Below are 19,961 nucleotides of genomic sequence, written 5' to 3' on the forward strand. Positions count from 1 at the left end.
ACCTATTTGCAGGCTCAATGTGGCTTACAAGTAACCGTAAAGGCATTTGCCATTACGATTGGTAACAGTATCCTAGGACTACGCCGTAGATGATTATATGGACCAAGGTGCAGATTTTGAAGGAGATCCGTTCTTTGATTGGCAGCTTTTCACGGAGGGGTTTAGCGCTTACAAATCGTTTCTTACCATATACCAATCTGGCTGCTGTTAAGTGGCAATTATCATTGTTAGTTGACTTGTTAAGTAATTAAATTGTGTGCACAAATCCAGAATATGACCTTCTTTGCACGTGCAATTTCTGTCAGGTTACCCTCAGTGATTCTCAATATCATTGACTGTTTGGATGGGGAATCACTTGCCTATGTCCAGCAAGTTGTGTTATTCGGGGTGGGGGAGGGTCTCCCCTGATGAGAGCTAGCCAAAGTAGTGAAGTCACCTAGGTTTTAAATTTGGGGGCTCTGAAAGCCAAAAGTGTTTTCTCTCTTTTCTTTCTCCCCAAATCAGGCTAGTTACTCAAGGGAAGGATGTTCCTCAGAGCCTCTTGCATATATCATGCACTGATGCTCATAAACAAGTGATTCTATAAGGGTCCAGGCACCTATGCATTTAAAGGCCAGTATGAGAAGTTTAAACTGAATGCGGAAGCGGACAGGGAGCCAGTGAAGTGACTTGAGGAGCGGGCTAGTGTGGGTATAACGATTCTGGCGGAAAATAAGTCGTGCCACAGAATTTTGGACAGATTGGAGAGGAGAGAGATGGCTGAGCGGAAGACCAGTGAGAAGTAAATTGCAATAGTCCAAACGAGAGGTGACAAGGGTGTGGATAAGGGTTCTGGCAGCGTATTCAGAAAGGAAAGGGCGAACTTTGCTAATATTGTAGATAAAGAAACCACAGGTTTTGGCTTTCTGTTGAATATGCGCAGAGAAGGAGAGAGAGGAATCAAAGATAACTCCAAGGTTACGAGCCGAGGAGACAGGGAAGATGTGAAAGCCATTAACAGAGATAGAGAAAGGGGGAAGAGGGGAGGTGGGTTTAGGGGGGAAAACGAGAAGTTCAGTTTTGGACATGTTGAACTTTAGATGGCGTTGAGACATCCAAGCAGCAATGTCGGACAAGCAGGCTGAGATTTTGTCCTGGATGGAGATACACACATAATTCCAGGTATTCTGTAAGGTTTGCCTGTAAGTAGGAGCCCTGCCCAGGCTCTATGTGTACACCCCTTGCAAACATGTCCATATATGCCATTGTTATAAACATTTACGCATGTAATGGACATATAAGTGTTCGCACCTATAATAAAGGATTGCCCCCAACTGTAAGTACAGCAAGGATAATTAAGAACATAAGAATAGCCATACTGGATCAGACCGATGATCCATCTAGCCCAGTATCCTGCTTCCAACAGTGGCCAGTCCAGGTCACAGGTACCTGGCAGAATCCCAAATTGTGTCAGCATTCCGGAATCCCAAACAGTAGCAACATTCTGGAATCCCAAACAGTAGTAACGTTCCATGCTATCAATCCCAAGGACAGCAGTGGCTTCCCCATGTCTATCCCAATAGCAAACTGTGGACTTTTCCTCCAGGAACTTGTCCAAACATTTTTTTAAACCCAGATACGCTAACTGCTGTTACCCCATCCTCTGGCAATGAGTTCTGTGGAGGCACCAGGAAGGGAATATTAGAAACAGGGAATCCTCGTGAAAATCAAAATGTAAACCAGTAGAACTAGGTAGCATCCATGTAAAGCTCTCTCACTTGTTATGGAAAAAGTGCCAACTTCGCTGCCAGTCTGACCTCCCTGGAAAGTCCAATGAATTCCCCTCCCAATGACTTGATGCAGCTCGATCTAGTCATTTCAAAATTATAAGAGGGAGGGAGAAGAGGCACACACAGACATAGGCTGCTTGATTCTTGTAAACATAGGTGCGTATAACAACCATGTGCATTCTTACACCCCCAGGGCAGAGTTAGGTCAGGAGAGAAAACTATGCATGGTTTTTTCCTCTAAAAAATGTAACCAAAGAAAAAGCGGGCACAAATTTCTGTGAGTACTTTTGAGGGGGGGGGGGGGGGGGATACATTAAAACCACCTAAGTTATTTGCTGTCAATACTGTGACAAATCCATGGCTAGTATATATCCATGGCTACCTCTAAACCATCTGAAAAGCCTCTCTGTCCTCTCGAACTATGTGTAAAACCAGATAAGAGGGAAAGAAAGGGAACACCTCGGAATGAAGAAGCGGCAGGTTACTCTTTTCAGGACTCCAGCCCGGATAGGGAGAGATTCTGTTTACACAACAGTAACAGATAAGAGTGCTGAAATGCCCTTGGGTCCCTTTTACTCTTGTCTGGGATTGTTATCTCAATAAAAAATATAGGGGGGTGGGGGGAGAAAAGGGAGGAGGGTGTGAGAGCTGAAGAACAATGGGACCCAGGATGAAAGGTTCCTCAGTCTCTATCACATCAGTCCTTTGCAGCCACGCAGCCAGACCATCACCATCCCAAATACCTTTTGCTACTGGCGGGACTCCCCAAGACCTGCCAGCCAAAGAGGTTCTCCACCACTATTCTGTCTGTCAGTGGCACTTTCTATGGGCTGCCACCCCTGCGCCGGACTACCCTTGCCCACATGCATGCATGAAAACTGAGCATTCATGGAGCAGGCATCTCCCCCTCACTCTGCACACATGCTGAATTTTGCAAAAACTGAGGTGGCAGACAGAATGCCTGTGGAAAGCCTCTTCAATTGGTGGGACTGGGGATTTGGGGATCCCCACCAGCCATTTCAGCAGACACCCAGTGCCACAATATGAGGGGGCCAAGGCCCCCTGAGGACCCTTGTGGCTCTGCCACTGATCCATTGACCCCTTCTTGCAGTCTTCCTGACTGGAATTGGTCTTTTCTGAAAAAATCTTAAGGAAGGTAGAGTAGCCTAATGGTTAGAGCAGTGGGCTGAGAACTCAGGACGCCTAATTCAAATCTCACTGCTCCTTCTTCTGATCTTGGACAAATCACTTAACCTTCTATTGCCTCTGGTATAAAATTAGATTATGTTACTACGTATCCTGCTCATTTTCGAAAGTGATCGCCGGCCACCTTCCGACACAAATCGGGAGATGGCCGGCGATCTCTTGAACCCGGCCAAGTCGGTATAATCGAAAGCCGATTCCCCCCCCCCCCCCCAGCGCATCAACTCCCTCCCCCTCCCCACCGGATGCATCTTTACCTGCGGGGAACAGTAACTGGAGAAGATAAGCTAGTTAGAATAGTTCTGGAATTTGAACTACTCCTAGCCTTACATTGAGTTATCTAGTTTATCTAGACCAACAGATGTGAACTCTTATACAAATATCCAGAAATGCTTTGCCATATATGTTTGTTCTGTTACTAGCATGTTTTTTTTCATTATCATGTTATCAAGACCCTCCTGTAAGCTAAATGTATACTTTCATAAATGTTGCCACTACTCATGATGTATTGTAAGCCACATTGAGTCTGCAAAGAGGAGGGAAAATGCGGGATTCAAATGCAATAAATAAATAAATAAATAAATAAAGTGATGTGTACAACGTAGATGCTATCGAAAACTAAAGCAGTGACAACAGATGTTAATCCCAGTTCTTGCTGAACTCCATGGCCAGGTGCTTTTCTAACATCTGTATCCTTCATTAATGCAGGGTTTCCTAAACTATCCCGGTGACCCCACAGCCATATACATCTCTTCTAATGTATGCATATTAAAGGGCAAACAGTCTGTCTATCTCAGTATTTCCCACAGTATCTAACTATAATTAATATGCATGAGACAGATTAGCACACCTCCCAACCTCCCCCTCAGATCAACACTCCTCTTACAGACAACACTCCCAAAGTCCAAGCTCCGTCAAAGAAACACCCTGCCCCCCCCCCACATAGTCAAAGACTCCCCCCATACCCTGATCCACCTGCTATCCCCTGACTATATGGGAGATTGCCCCCTTGGGGTAGTATCATGAGAATACCATTAGGGGCCATAGGCATCATTTTGAACTAGGTTGGCAGCAAAGGAAGACCAGTTCTCCCCTGGCCGTGAGACTACCAGGGAAGACCCTGGAGGAACAGAGGTTAGGGGGAGGGTCAGGGTAAGAGGGGCTTTGGCTTGGGGGAGATGTTCCTTTGGGAGGGCTGGACTTTGGTGGGATCATCTGTAGGGGGGTGTTAATCTTGGGAGGGGGGGGGGCTCGATTGGGGTGGTTGAGTGTGTGGAGTTTCTTTCCAGGGCTGCCTTGTGTTGTGAGGGCGATTTGATTGGGGAAGTGCTGACCAGGAAGGGCTAGGGCTGGTGGTGGGAGACTGGGTATTGGATCAGGAGGTCAGGTCTACATGGGGTGGGGGGGGGGGCGCATTATACCCATGCTCTCTGCTGGTGTTGGGTAATGAAGTCCCTTCTGGTACATCTGCCCTGTGCAATACATGCATCGCAGATGCTCGTCTTGTCATGCACCCTGAATTTATCACACTGATTTTTCACTTACATACATGCAGAAAATATACCACACTTGAGTAAACATGTCCCACATCTAATGAACATTAACATTCAAACCCATTAAAAAAAATAATAATACATGCGAACAAGAAAGCAAGCTTCCTGTTTTGAGTTCATGTTCCTACAGCGATTGATAAGATCCAGTATTGCCTGTTTATCTCAACATTAGAGGGATGATTAATAAACTCAGTTAATTAAATGTTCTTTTACAAGGCTTGTCTTTGGCATTAAGTACGCAGTGTTCCTCCCCCCCCCCCCCCCCCCCCCCCCCCCCCTTACCCTGCACCAGGCCTCCCTCCCTCCACTATACCACAGAGAAAGTCTTTCATCTTATCGCTGCTTTTTATTATGCTTTGGTTACACAGTAAAGCTGCACCTCTGCTCTTCCAACAATCATATGAGGGTTTATGGGGCACAGGGCTTGTCAGTTTCATTTGCAGAGGAGAAAGAGCCTGGACATAAAGGGGAACAGAGCAGAAAGGGTGTGTGTGGAGAGTAAGGGAGGCAGAGAAGGCGAAATCCCATTTTCACCACTGCATCTGAGAACTTCCATGAGAAAGCTTGAAGTCTTGTCTTAGAAGGAAGTAGCTGGGCAGTTGAAGGTTTGGGGTATGGACTAGATGGACGGTCCCTGGACAACAGCCCCTAACAGGACAACGGCAGTGAGCCACACGCCTCACCACCTCCTCTGCACACTGGGGAGATTGGGGATAAAGTAAGTGCAAGATGGCTACCTTCTGTTAACTTTCTAAGGATTTTTTTCTGCATGCTTCCTCTTTATTTGAAATAAAAAGACCAAAGAGAGCAAATATGTTGATGTCTTACTCTTTCTTAAAGTCCACTATCAGGAATTACAGCATTCCTTGGGGAAAGAGTAGTGTTTATCCTGCTAAACCGGGGATAAGCCTTTCATTTTAGGTGACCCCAAAACCATGTGAGTAGGCTATTCATCACAGATTCCCAACTTCCTCTTTTAGAGGGAATCAAGGATCGGAGAAATTTTAACCATTTCCAGTCACATTGTAAGGTGAGCCATTAATGACCTTTTTTCCTGATGTGCAATTGCAGAATTGGGAATTTTTGGGCAGTTAGTATGTTTTTTACAATAACTTAACCACATCCCCAAATTGACCGACTCTTTTAGACATATGAAAGGCATCTCCCCAATCACCCTGAAACTCTCGTTTGAAACAGTGGTTATTTTCTGGACAGCATGAGGGTAGCCCTTAATTTTACGGGGAGAAAAAAATAACCTTAGTGGGGTTAGGAGGTGGCTATTTTTTTTTCCTTTTTGTCACCCTCAGAAGTGTTTTTGGAACAAATAGTACATACCAAGCTACTTTCTCAACCCTCTTGCCTTCTCGCCCAGCCTTTCTACTTCAGAGAGGCTGCAGACACGTATCAAGCTACTGATTGACCGACAAACCTTGGAGGAGACCAGCTCAAGAGATAAAAGTGAGGAGAGGGCTGGGCATTGCAGCATTTTTAGAGGTTTCAAGGTTTATTCATGTGTGATATATGCCTATTAGCGTTGCCTTCTCAGCATTTACAATTAAAGTGAGATAAAATAGTTCCGGGTAGGAGACGAAATAGGGCTTTACATTATTAGGGTGGGGGATAGGCTAGAAACAATGGGTTAAGTGCCCTGGCTTGGTTCTGCTGCCAGCACTTCAGTCTGCAAGCAACTCCACTAGTCTCCAAAAGCGTCTAAAAATAAAATCTTCTAGCCCCATTTAAATATCTGAAAGGAGGTTTCCAATCTCAGGTGAGAGGGTACCAAGTTGCGTAGAGATTTTTAGAGTTGAGGGGTCTCCTTGCACTAACTTAAGCATGCATGGTGCTTCTGACTTTTCTATCTGGCTGAAAGAGATATTCTAGCCTAGCAGACAGGCTGTCTTTCACTTAAAACTCCCAATTCAGTTGCAGGACAGAATCACAGATGTGTTCCCAACAGCAGCAGACGATGTGAGAAGTCCTCATAGCCCTCTCGTTTTCCACCCTAATAAAATTGACGAATTTAAGGATGGCTCCCTCAGCTTTTGTCAACAAAGTTTCAAAACTGGATGACAAGCCGGGAAAGCTGTGAAAAGCAGAGGATCTCTCAAAATGGCTCTTGTGGAGTTGAGCAACGTAGCGGCAGGTGTCAGGCGAGGAGGAAAGCCTGTTCTCTCCTACTCCATCGAGGAGATTCTGAAGAAACCCACCAGAAAAGTGCACCAGAAGGACGTGAAGAGACTCACCTGGCACTGCCAGCAAGATGAGACCCTTCCTGTCCTAGCAGCAGTGCCACCACCAGAACCTACCGGGGGTAAGTGCAAACTACTTATGTTGTCATTTCAGACTTTAATTGGAAACCTTCGATTAGAGGCCTAGAAGGGGTGCGGTAGGACCCGGTTTTATAAAGGAAAGTAGGCACCTTGGTTTCATTATATACTAGCCTAACATTTCTGTGTTCACATACCAGCCGTAGAGCTGGCTTAGGTGCGGCAAGGACGTGTCTGACTTGCAGCATTCTGCCCTACCTATGTCCCTTCCACACTTCACCTCATGCAGGCCCTCCTTGCAAATATGTATTATGTAGTGGTGGACTGACCATACAGGCAACGGGCAGTGCCCGAGAGCCCAGAGGCTTCCACCCTCCCCCCAGGAAACTACAGCCCCCTCCAGTCTCAGCTTAAGGGGCCCTGCTGGCCTAGTGGCCTCTTCGGGGGCAGGAAAGATTCCCACTCTTCTTTCCTGGCCGTTGCTGCTACTTCTCCCGGTGCCGCTGCATTTTCAAAATGGCTGCTGAGACTTCCCTGTGGCAGTCTCGCAAGACTGCCAAGACCTTCGAGGCTACCACAGGAAGTCTTGGCAGCCATTTTGAAAACATAGAGGCATCGGGCAGGAAAGAGTGGGGATCTTTCCTGCCCCCGAAAAGGCTGTTAGACCACCAGGGTCCTTCAAGGTAGGACCAGAAAGGGTGCACTAGTGCGGGGGGGGGGGGGGGGGGATGGCTTGCAAAAGGGGGGACGCGGGCATTGCCTGGCGGGCCAATGACCCTCACTTCCTGGGGGAGTCCATAGCACTGTCATTCTGCCCCTTGTGCTATGTAAGTTAAACGAGTATTTGCAAATTGCTTTGTTCTCTTTGGCATGGAAGTTTTTTATTAGAGCTGTCCTATTACAAAATGGATTTCTTTTATGTTATTTGTATTTTAAAGATATTATTATATATTGTTTGTATTTTAAAAATGTAACCCGTTCTGATTTGCTATGTAAGAAGTAACGGTATAGTAAATAAATAAACGATAAACGATAGACATCATGCTGGTTCTTACCCCTGTATGTGCACATTTATGCATACAAATTAATGTGCATAATGTAGACATATGAATGAGTGCCTACTGTAGGTTATAGTATTACCCCATATGTGTTTGGCTTCCTTCTGTTATACAGCTGGACTGAATGTTTCATTTATTATTCTTTATAAAACCCAGTCAATATATGCAATGCCCTTCCCCCGTATTCTATAAAGGACGCCCAAATTTGGGTGCGATCCTAAGACACTTGCACATCTAGCTTGGACAACGAGCCAATGAACAGCAATAAATGGCTTCTAACAATCAGTTATTGGTGTTGATTGGTGTTAACTTGGAGTTGCGTGTGCACCCACTTATGCGCAATTCTACAAAGATCCGCACCTACGTTTTCTGGCGTGCAATCCAAAATGGGGCATAGCCATGGCTGTGTCAGGGGCGTTCTGAAAAGTTGCATGCAGAATGACGGAATACTGCCTAAGCACACCTAAGTTGGGTGCCGGCATTTACACATGGTTTCAGCAGACGTAAGTCCAGCACCCAAAAGTAGGTGCGAGATCCACGCTAACCCTCGAATTCTGTAAAAAGCACTACAAATTGCACACACAAATTTGAGTGTCTGTCCAAGAGACTAATAGACAAGAACTTTCTATAATCCACAGTTACTTATATTCCACAGTTGTAGTTATAGTCCTAGTTGTAGGAGCCTACACATAAAATTTAGGAACGCCATCGGAATGCTCTAAAAACACCCCTAGCCATGCCCCCAAATCATTACATGCATTAAGATTTATGCACAGATCATTATAGAATATGATCTATCATCTCTCCCTACATTCCTCCCCGTGAACTCCGCTCGCTGGACAAATCTCCCTTGTCGTCCCCCTTCTCCTCCACTGCTAACTCCAGGCTTTTCTCCTTTTCTCTCGCGGCACCTTATGCCTGGAATAGACTTCCTGGACCTATACGTCTAGCTCCATCTCTACCTGTTTTCAAATCTATGCTGAAAACCCACCTTTTCACTGCTGCTTTTAGCCCCCCCATTACCTCTCCACTCTCATCTCTCCCTACATTCCTCCCCGTGAACTCCGCTCGCTGGACAAATCTCCCTTGTCGTCCCCCTTCTCCTCCACTGCTAACTCCAGGCTTTTCTCCTTTTCTCTCGCGGCACCTTATGCCTGGAATAGACTTCCTGGACCTATACGTCTAGCTCCATCTCTACCTGTTTTCAAATCTATGCTGAAAACCCACCTTTTCACTGCTGCTTTTAGCCCCCCCATTACCTCTCCACTCTCATCTCTCCCTACATTCCTCCCCGTGAACTCCGCTCGCTGGACAAATCTCCCTTGTCGTCCCCCTTCTCCTCCACTGCTAACTCCAGGCTTTTCTCCTTTTCTCTCGCGGCACCTTATGCCTGGAATAGACTTCCTGGACCTATACGTCTAGCTCCATCTCTACCTGTTTTCAAATCTATGCTGAAAACCCACCTTTTCACTGCTGCTTTTAGCCCCCCCATTACCTCTCCACTCTCATCTCTCCCTACATTCCTCCCCGTGAACTCCGCTCGCTGGACAAATCTCCCTTGTCGTCCCCCTTCTCCTCCACTGCTAACTCCAGGCTTTTCTCCTTTTCTCTCGCGGCACCTTATGCCTGGAATAGACTTCCTGGACCTATACGTCTAGCTCCATCTCTACCTGTTTTCAAATCTATGCTGAAAACCCACCTTTTCACTGCTGCTTTTAGCCCCCCCATTACCTCTCCACTCTCATCTCTCCCTACATTCCTCCCCGTGAACTCCGCTCGCTGGACAAATCTCCCTTGTCGTCCCCTTCTCCTCCACTGCTAACTCCAGGCTTTTCTCCTTTTCTCTCGCGGCACCTTATGCCTGGAATAGACTTCCTGGACCTATACGTCTAGCTCCATCTCTACCTGTTTTCAAATCTATGCTGAAAACCCACCTTTTCACTGCTGCTTTTAGCCCCCCCATTACCTCTCCACTCTCATCTCTCCCTACATTCCTCCCCGTGAACTCCGCTCGCTGGACAAATCTCCCTTGTCGTCCCCCTTCTCCTCCACTGCTAACTCCAGGCTTTTCTCCTTTTCTCTCGCGGCACCTTATGCCTGGAATAGACTTCCTGGACCTATACGTCTAGCTCCATCTCTACCTGTTTTCAAATCTATGCTGAAAACCCACCTTACCTCTCCACTCTCATCTCTCCCTACATTCCTCCCCGTGAACTCTGCTCACTGGACAAATCTCTCTTGTCGTCCCCCTTCTCCTCCACTGCTAACTCCAGGCTTTTCTCCTTTTCTCTCGCGGCACCTTATGCCTGGAATAGACTTCCTGGACCTATACGTCTAGCTCCATCTCTACCTGTTTTCAAATCTATGCTGAAAACCCACCTTTTCACTGCTGCTTTTAGCCCCCCCATTACCTCTCCACTCTCATCTCTCCCTACATTCCTCCCCGTGAACTCCGCTCGCTGGACAAATCTCCCTTGTCGTCCCCCTTCTCCTCCACTGCTAACTCCAGGCTTTTCTCCTTTTCTCTCGCGGCACCTTATGCCTGGAATAGACTTCCTGGACCTATACGTCTAGCTCCATCTCTACCTGTTTTCAAATCTATGCTGAAAACCCACCTTTTCACTGCTGCTTTTAGCCCCCCCATTACCTCTCCACTCTCATCTCTCCCTACATTCCTCCCCGTGAACTCCGCTCACTGGACAAATCTCTCTTGTCGTCCTCCTTCTCCTCCACTGCTAACTCCAGACTTCGTTCCTTTTACCTCGCGGCTCCTTATGCCTGGAATAAACTTCCTGAGCCTGTACGTCTAGTTCCATCTCTGCCTGTTTTCAAATCTATGCTGAAAACCCACCTTTTCACCACTGCTTTTGGCTCCTAGCCACTACTCAATTGCCTCCCCTTGTTCCCTCTCACCCAGTACTTCCCTCGCCCTTAATTGTCATGTCTTAATTGACTTAATTCTCTTAATTGACTTAATTGTCTTAATGATCTTAATTGACATCGCCCTTAATTGTCTTGTCTGTCTGTATTACTTTTAGATTGTAAGCTCTATTGAGCAGGGACTGTCTCTCTATGTCAGGTGTTCAGCGCTGCATGCGTCTGGTAGCGCTATGCAAATGTTAATAATAATAATGATATGTACATAAACCCTAATTAGGGCCAATTAGTGCTGAGAATTGGATATCACCACTTATCAGTGCTGATTGGCTTGTTATTCAATGACGTTAATGGGCGCGCGTACAATTTAATACATATAAGAAATTCCAAACAACAGACACACAAATCACATCTAATGAAAAGTATAACAACCAACAAACACAACACCATGTTAATATACAGCAGATCATACCAGGATGTTCAGCCCCAATTATCCAGTTAGTGCTGAGGTGGTTTGAGGATGGAGTCTGGATGGAGCCTGGAGCAGGGGCGTAGCTACGTGGGGCCACGGGGGCCTGGGCCCCAGTAGATTTGGCACAGGACGTCAGACTCAGAAATAGAACGAAGAAGAGGACCTCGGCCGGCGGGGGTTGGGGTCCCCAGCCAGCAAAGGTAGGCAACGGCGACGGCGGGGGAGGGTTGGCGGCGGGAGGGGGGTCGAGAGGGTCGTCGGCAGGGAGGGGTCAAAGTTGTTGTTGGTGGTGGTGGTGGCGGCGGCGGGGGGGGTCGGCAATGGCAGGAGGTGTTGCCGGCGCCGGGGGGGGGCTAAAATGTGCCCCCTCACCTCGGGCTCTGGACCCCCCTCCCGCCGAAGTCTGGCTGCGCCCCTGGCCTGGAGGAACCTGCCTAGTGGCGATATTCAGACTGCTAACTGGATAACTGCCCAAATGAAGTTAAAAGACAGCAAGAAGGTTGTCCCAACCAGGTACCGGCCTGAATATTACCAATACATAAGACAGCGCCATCTAAAACACCTGGCAGCCACCATCGAAACAAGCACTGACTGCCACAGGTTGAATATTGACCCAAATAAAAACAGTCAAGACCAAATACAACATAAATCAACAAAATATACTAGTTATTTAAGGTGCTCCTTAACCCATAATTACAAATCTTTCCTCACAATACATTTGCAAAGAAAATGGATTTCACTTGCTGATGGAACTTTAATAAATCAGATTGTTGTCTGATATCTACTGGCAGTGAATCAGTTGAAGGTTATGAACCAAAGTAAATCAGAAACTGCCAGGCAGGGTGCTGAAGGACCTAGAAACTCCTGTGGTTGGGATATTTAAACCCAGGAACATCTTTTCTCAGAAATTGTAGTCTTAACAGAGAAGTACAAGGCACTGGATAAGTGATCATTCACTTAGAAAAAGGTGAATTAGAACAAGTCCAGAGGTCATGAGAGGCTTTGACTTTTTTTTTTTTTTTTTTTTGCATTCTTAAGAAACGGACGTCTTTGTACCTCAAAACCATTTTTATACACACATTCAGGTAAACTAGGTATTTCTCTGTCTCTGGAGGGCTCAATGCTTAAAATAACAGAGTTTCAGTGGAGTATGAACCTGGGTGCCCTGCGACCGCTGCTTTTTAATATGTTTATAAATGATTTAGAGATGGGAGTAACTAGCGAGGTAATTAAATTTGCTGATGACACAAAGTTATTCAAAGTCGTTAACTCGCGACAGGATTGTGAAAAATTACAGAAGGACCTTACAAGACTGGGAGACTGGGCGGCTAAATGGCAGATGACGTTTAATGTGAGCAAGTGCAAGGTGATGCATGTGGGAAAAAAGAACCCGAATTATAGCTACATCATGCAAGGTTCCACGTTAGGAGTTACGGACCAAGAAAGGGATCTGGGTGTTGTCGTCGATAATACACTGAAACCTTCTGCTCAGTGTGCTGCTGCGGCTAGGAAAGCGAATAGAATGTTGGGTATTATTAGGAAAGGTATGGAAAACAGGTGTGAGGGTGTTATAATGCCGTTGTATCGCTCCATGGTGCGACTGCACCTTGAGTATTGTGTTCAATTCTGGTCGCCGCATCTCAAGAAAGATATAATGGAATTGGAAAAGGTGCAGCGAAGAGCGACTAAAATGATAGCGGGGATGAGACGACTTCCCTATGAAGAAAGACTAAGGAGGCTAGGGCTTTTCAGCTTGGAGAAGAGACGGCTGAGGGGAGACATGATAGAGGTATATAAAATAATGAGTGGAGTGGAGCAGGTGGATGTGAAGCGTCTGTTCACGCGTTCCAAAAATACTAGGACTAGGGGGCATGCGATGAAACTACAGTGTAGTAAATTTAAAACAAATCGGAGAAAATGTTTCTTCACCCAACATGTAATTAAACTCTGGAATTCATTGCCGGAGAACATGGTGAAGGCGGTTAGCTTGGCAGAGTTTAAAAAGGGGTTAGACGGTTTCCTAAAGGACAAGTCCATAAACCACTACTAAATGGAATTGGGAAAAATCCACAATTCCAGGAATAGCATGTATAGAATGTTTGTACGTTTGGGAGGCTCGCCAGGTGCCCTTGGCCTGGATTGGCCGCTGTCGTGGACAGGATGCTGGGCTCGATGGACCCTTGGTCTTTTCCCAGTGTGGCATTACTTATGTACTTATGCAGTTGGGGATGTGGAGAGGTAGCTGTGTCAGGCAGAGTCTGTCTTTTATGTGTTCCTATACAGCGTTGTGGATGTCTGTGTTGTGCTGATTCGCTGCTTCCTGTATCGTGGCTCCGCCCCTCTCCCTTCTACTGGCCAATCTGGTGTGGGTTGTGTGACATCACTATTATCTACTCCAACATGATCCACGGTTCCAGGCAGCCTCAGAATGTTGGAGGTGAGAATTATTATATAGGATATCTTGCAAAACCGCTGAGAACGTTTGGATTGTGCGGTATAAAAATTTTTAAAGAAATAAATAAGATCATCCTGGGAGGATTCCTTCACACAGATCCTCCCTTTCTCTACACTGACTCGGGGCATTAAACTCCAGCCAGATCTGAATCCCGCCCCCCTGACTCAACCCCTGACACAGCACCACCTGCTGTAAGGTGGCTTAACTGCACCATCAGCGAGGGAGGTCTCTTAGGAACACCCGTTGCTATGCCACTCACTCTCTCACAGCCCTGTATAGCAATTAAACATCTCTTAATCTGGTCTCCCAGGAGCTCACTACTTAAGTCCTCACTCCAAACATAGTCAAGCTCTTACTTGTGGTGATATCTCAGAGGCATAGGGAGTTGAGCATCTAAACGGAAGGCAGTGATTATTTATTTATTTGTTGCATTTGTATCCCACATTTTCCCACCTTTTTGCAGGCTCAATGTGGCTTACATTATACCGTGATGGCGATCGCCATTTCCGGAATGAGAAATACAAAGTATTGTTACATTAAAGTTCATAAATGTTAAAGTAGATTGGATAAACAGTTCATGACAGGCCTAAGAGATAAGGGGCAAATGTGTTAATGTTCATTGGTGACAAATTGATTGATGCAATCAGGTGTCGAGAATACGGTTTCATCTGGTTCTAATAGAGTTTTGATGTTAGGTCATTTATGATGGCTCAATATGATATGTTCCATGCTTGGAACAAACTCCCTGAGCCCATACGCCGGGGCCCCTCCCTACCCATCTTCAAATCATTGCTCAAAGCCCACCTCTTCAATGTCGCCTTCGGCACCTAATCACTACACCTCTTCTCAGGAAATCTCAACTACCCCAACTTGACATTTCGTCCTTTAGATTGTAAGCTCTTCTGAGCAGGGACCGTCCTTATTTGTTAATTTGTACAGCGCTGCGTAACCCTAGTAGCACTCTAGAAATGTTAAGTAGTAGTAGTATGTCTTCTTGAACAGGTTGGTCTTTAGTAACTTCCAGAAGGCTGTTAAGTCGTGCATTGTTTTTAAGGCCTTTGGTAGCGCATTCCACAGTTGCGAGCTGACGTAGGAGAAGCTAGATGCATATATTGATTTATATTTAAATCAATTTATATTAGATTTATATTAGGAACTCCTGGGCTTCCAAGCAGAAAGAGGATGCAGATAAAGAATTAATATAATGATGCAGTATAAAACACCGCCTAACGCTTAACGCATAAGTACCAATCGCCTGTGTGCGTGCTATTATTCTATAAAATGCGTACCTGTGATTGCTGCCTAACTTCATACTTACCTGATATAACTGCCCTTCAAGTTTGAGCACAAACACTTTTTTTCACAGACTCGGATGTCAAGAGGGAATTCCCAGTTGGCTTAACAGCAGACGTGTTTCACCCAGCAGCCCCTGCACTTTCGATCAATGAGACTAGTCTCAAACAACCACCTTACTGTGAGAGGTCAAGGGCAGGAAGGTCAACCCCCTGCCTGGACATGGGGGAGGCTCTGGATGGGAAGAGACCACAAGAGGAGGAAGAGCAGATGAGTGACCTCATGACAGGCAGTCCCCTATGTAGTAAGTACAAGTCATCATTTGATCTGTTCACACTTCAGTGTTTGCAATGTCTACTCGAGTGTATGGAGTCAGCCTGGAAAAGATAGAAAGAGAGAGTGAATGGAGTATCTACAGGAGAGTGTGCAAAATAACCTCGGGCGAGAGAAGGAGTATGCATGGAGTGAAACTGGGAGAGAAAAAGGGAGATGTGTTTGGGACAGAGAAAGGGAAGGCAGTGGACCTGGGAAGGAGAGAGAAAGAAGTGTGAGAAATAGAAGTGAGTTCAGTAGCACAATATAGACAAACACTGATCCATTCTGTCAGTGTCAGAGAACTAGGAGGAAGACCTAGGACCAACTTCACGGTGATTGACAAACAGTTCAGTCCCACGAAGACCTCAGGTGGCAGATTTGCAGCTAGTGGTCTAAATTCTGCCCAGGCAGTTCCTGCAGTGCAGTGCAGAAGAAGGGGTCCACTTGTAGCCACTTCCAGATCTTCTGAAGTGGACCCTCTCGAAATGGGGCCCTTTAGTTGAATTTCTTCAACTATGTGTAGCTGAGTGTCATGTCCCCTACCTCAACACAAGCGGCGTCCTCGGGCTGCGCAGGGTCCCGTCGACACTCACACTTGACTGGCACAGCCCTGAGCCATGTGTGTGTGGTTCTTCTCTGGCTGCAGGCTCCTTGATTGCTTTGCTTCCATGCACCTGGCTCTGCCCTCTCTCTCTCTGCCTGGCTTCCAGGCTCCTTGATTGCTTTGCTTCCACCCACCTGGGTCTGCTCTTCCTCTGCCTGGCTTCCCTTGCTTCTCTCCTATTGGTCTTCCGGTTCCTCCTTCCCCTGCTCTTGTCCTATGGCTGTGCCCCTTCTCCCTGCTGATGTCAGACGCCAGCACTTTATCAGCTGAGCTCTCCCTAGACTCCTTGCTTCGGCTTCTACTTTGGTAGGTGTTACTTGCTCAGTAGTGTGCTTCTCCTCTACTTTGTTCTTCGTTACTGACTGCCTGTACCTGGATTACTCTTGTGTCTGCTGCCTGCCTCCTGACCTTGCCTGTACCTGGATTACTCTCTTGACCTGCTGCCTGCCTACTGACTCTGCCTGTACCTGGATTACTCTCGTGTCTGCTGCCTGCCTACTGACTCTGCCTGTACCTGGATCACTCTCTTGCCTGCTGCCTGTCTGGCCATCACGTTCATCACCCCACTTCCTGCTCCATCTCGTAAGCCCTGCAGGACGTCCGCACCTAGGGGCTCAACTTCTGGGGAATGGCGGTCAGCGCAGGTGAAACCCGGGGTTGTCCAGCCGCCAAGCAGAACCAGGTCCGAGTACCGGGCTCGGCGGCGCTCTACTTGGTACAAGAACTCAAAGGTCTGACACTGAGTTTATTACAAATATAGGCAGTCAGGACTTCTTCTTCTTCCAACTCCCCTCCATTCCCTTTTCCCCTGAAGCCCAACTCACAGGCTACCGTACTGGGGGAGGGGAGGAATGATACACGTGTGTACCCACCTTCCAACTACACGCTACTGCAGTCAGACGCCTTTACAGAACGGCGCTTTTCTGAGCATATCTTATTCTATTAATTTATGTGTAGAAATACCAGTAGAGGTCACTAAAATGTAGGTGGCAAAATGGTGGGCACTAGGCGCTAATCTTTGATGGCATCTGCATGGCTAGATTTAGTTCTAAAATAGTAACGCAAGTCCTCAGTTATGCGCCAACATTTAGTCGTTACCACTTATACCTGGTCTCAAAAAGGCATAAATACATAAACCTAAACATTGGCACTTACAGTGTGTAACTTCCATTATTCTAGAAGCTTCCCGTGTAAGTTTGGGACTTGCCCATGGCCTGACAATGCCCCGCCCGTGTGCACCCCCCTTGCAGTAACACGATAGAGCACTTAGAAGCTATTCTTCATAAGAGAAGGTCTAAGTGCAATGATGTGCATGTAACTGCACATATAGGAAAGAGAAAAGGGGATGGGACTTGATATAATGCATTTTACATATTATATACAGATACTTATTTTATACTTGGGGCAATGGAGGGTTAAGGACTTGCCCAGCAACAGAAAGAGCTGCAGTGGGTATCAAACCCAATTTGCCAGGGCCTCAGGCTGCTGCATTAACCATTAGGTTAACCCTCTACTCCATAGGCACCATGCGCTGCATAACTGCAGCCATTGTACCTCCCTACATGCCAACTGGGTGTGCAAATTGTGTGACAGATTATAGAATTATGGACTTGAGTCTTTCTCTACTTATATTGCAGATGTTGCTCCCCATATCTTATGAAACCTCTGTGTCTGACTGCCTCTTACAGAGCTACTGGGCTTGGCTGCCTCATACCTTTCTTTACCTGTGTGGAGATATGGATCCCACATCTTCTAGAACTGCTGTATCTGACTGCCTCTTGTCTTTCTTTGCAGGTGATCACAAGGCAAAGAGAAGAATTCGCACAACGTTTACCACAGAACAGCTTCAGGAGCTAGAGAGAGTCTTCATGATGACACGCTACCCAGACATCCACACCAGGGACCGGCTGGCAGCAAAAGTCAACCTCCCAGAAACCAGGGTCCAGGTTGGTTGAATGTTGTAAAGAAAGCAGAAGGTGCGGTGTTCTGTAAGTTACACACGTAAGTGGGAGCCCACATATGTCCCACCAGTTCTTTGCCCCGTGGACGCTGCCTTTGCAAATACTTGCTATGTAAGTTAAGCACATGTCAGGGCTCTGTTATAGTATTACCCACCACAAGTACCAGGGTGTATTTCCACTGGGGACATTTTCAGAAACACATATATTCATTTAGGATTTTCTCCTCCATACTCAACAGATTTGGTTCCAGAATCGACGAGCAAAATGGAGGAAATATGAAAAACTCGGAAGTTTTGGAGGCCTTCAGCACCTCACAGAACTAGATTTGGTCCCAGCTCCAAAACCGGATGTTAGGGTAAGTGTGAAGAACATGACATCATGATGAAAAAAACCCAAGGTGCATTACGTTGAGCTAGAAGTGACTGAAACACAGTTATGTCATGGCTAGAAAGCATGAGATTGTGTAATTTACATATTAAACATTCAAATCTAGAAGGAAATTCTTCAGTTGTTTCTAATTTTTACATAACATAGGCTGAAGGGCAGTTCCATGAGGTGGTCAAAGGTGGGCTGGGGTTCCTGATCTAGGCTCATTCTAACTAGGATTGAGTTTGGCATAGGGGCAGCATTCCCAGTTCCTAGGGAAGGGAGATGTAAGGTCTCACTCTGTAGCCATAGTATTGATGGGGTCCACAACTAAAAGATCTGGGTGATGAAACTGTATCGGGAAAAAGAGAAGATGGTCATATGAGGTTTGTGTCTTGGACGTTTCCCTGTTTTATGAAAGAAATGCACACAGCTGAGACAGGTCAAATAAAAGAATGTCTAAAGGGGAAACCAACGTGTGAAGATGTGAGCTTTTGTTGAATTTGACTAACAGTTATCTTGTCTCAATCCTTTGCAGGACTATAGTTTCATGCCCAGAAAACTTGCCAGTCCAGATCCATCTGTGAGATACTATTCTCCTATCAAAGCACAGCTAACATCGATACCAGTGCCAGAGACATTGGCATTCACTCCAACCCATTTGGAGTCACTAACTTACCCCATGCCCCAAATTTCCTTTGACTGCTTTCTGCCACTGCATCTGAAGACTACATGGAGCAGCATCTGTGCAATGCCAACCTAGCAAAGTATTCTGTCCATCAAGTCTGCGGCTGTGCTCACAGAAGATGATGGAAAATGAACGTAATCTTCCAGCTGGTAATGTGATGCGATTAGCTACACAACTGAGGCTAGAATGAGGGATCCTTGTGCTCTCAACAACCGTTCTACCAAGCAAGCTGAAGAGTCCTCTGGCCCAGCCATCAGACGTTAGAACAGCCTTCTCTGCTGTAGTTCTGACTGAGCCACCATAGATTTCTGTAATTGGCTCATTTTATACCGCCGGTATTATTTGGGACCCAAAATGGGCCATTTTAGAAAGGGCTTCTTGATTTTATGGGTATACTATAGGTGATGCCATCTTAGGACAGTGAACAACATCCAAGCTACTAAGTCGTAAGGATTGACGAGAACATGGTAGCCATACCCAAGTTAAACTTGAAAGAAGTCATCAGGGTTTAACACAATGAGACATTTCTGCTCTTTCTGGGTTTTAGGCAAGGCACAGTTCAATTCAATTCTTGTATACCGCTAATATCCCCTTTCCAGGGTTCAGTGCGGGTTACATTCTAGGTGAGACAAAAGCAGATAGCGTTAATGTGAGGTATGAGAAGTATTAGAGATCGTTGGTGTAATGCATGAGACTAAAAACATTAAAGGAAAGGATAAAGGATGATACTAGGAAGTAGAAGTCATGATGGGTTATTATGAAGCAGTCTTTGGGAAGAGAAAGATGATCATTCACGTGAAACACCATTACATCATATTTAATATGACTAGCCGTTGAGCTCGTAAAAACGGGCTAGCAAAGGACGGGGGGGGGGGTTGAAAGGCCCCTTCTCCTCGCTGCTGCAAGGCCCCCGCCGGCGCCGAGCTCGCCGCTGCCCCTCCGAAGTCACCACTACGCCCCCCCCTGGAGTCGACGCCACCCCTCTACCCGGGCCGGGCCCTCGCTTCGCTATTGAAACAGCGCGGGAACGCGGCACACAGCTCAGATGAGCTGCTGTCCTTCTTTTCTGCCTGTGTCCCG

At 46.4% G+C, this 19,961-nt stretch overlaps 1 protein-coding gene across 1 annotated transcript; it reads left to right on the top strand.

Annotated features, from left to right (window-relative positions):
* The first annotated feature begins 6,565 nt into the window (after positions 1-6,565).
* Positions 6,566-19,246, top strand: LOC115478112 (intestine-specific homeobox-like). Its single transcript, XM_030215361.1, has 5 exons — positions 6,566-6,836; positions 15,021-15,251; positions 17,661-17,812; positions 18,066-18,182; positions 18,732-19,246. Exons 1-5 carry the CDS (start codon positions 6,635-6,637, stop codon positions 18,954-18,956), a joined length of 927 nt encoding a protein of 308 aa, XP_030071221.1. The 5' UTR covers positions 6,566-6,634; the 3' UTR covers positions 18,957-19,246.
* The last annotated feature ends 715 nt before the right edge of the window (positions 19,247-19,961 follow it).

Source organism: Microcaecilia unicolor, chromosome 9, assembly GCF_901765095.1.
Source record: "Microcaecilia unicolor chromosome 9, aMicUni1.1, whole genome shotgun sequence".
Taxonomy (NCBI): domain Eukaryota; kingdom Metazoa; phylum Chordata; class Amphibia; order Gymnophiona; family Siphonopidae; genus Microcaecilia; species Microcaecilia unicolor.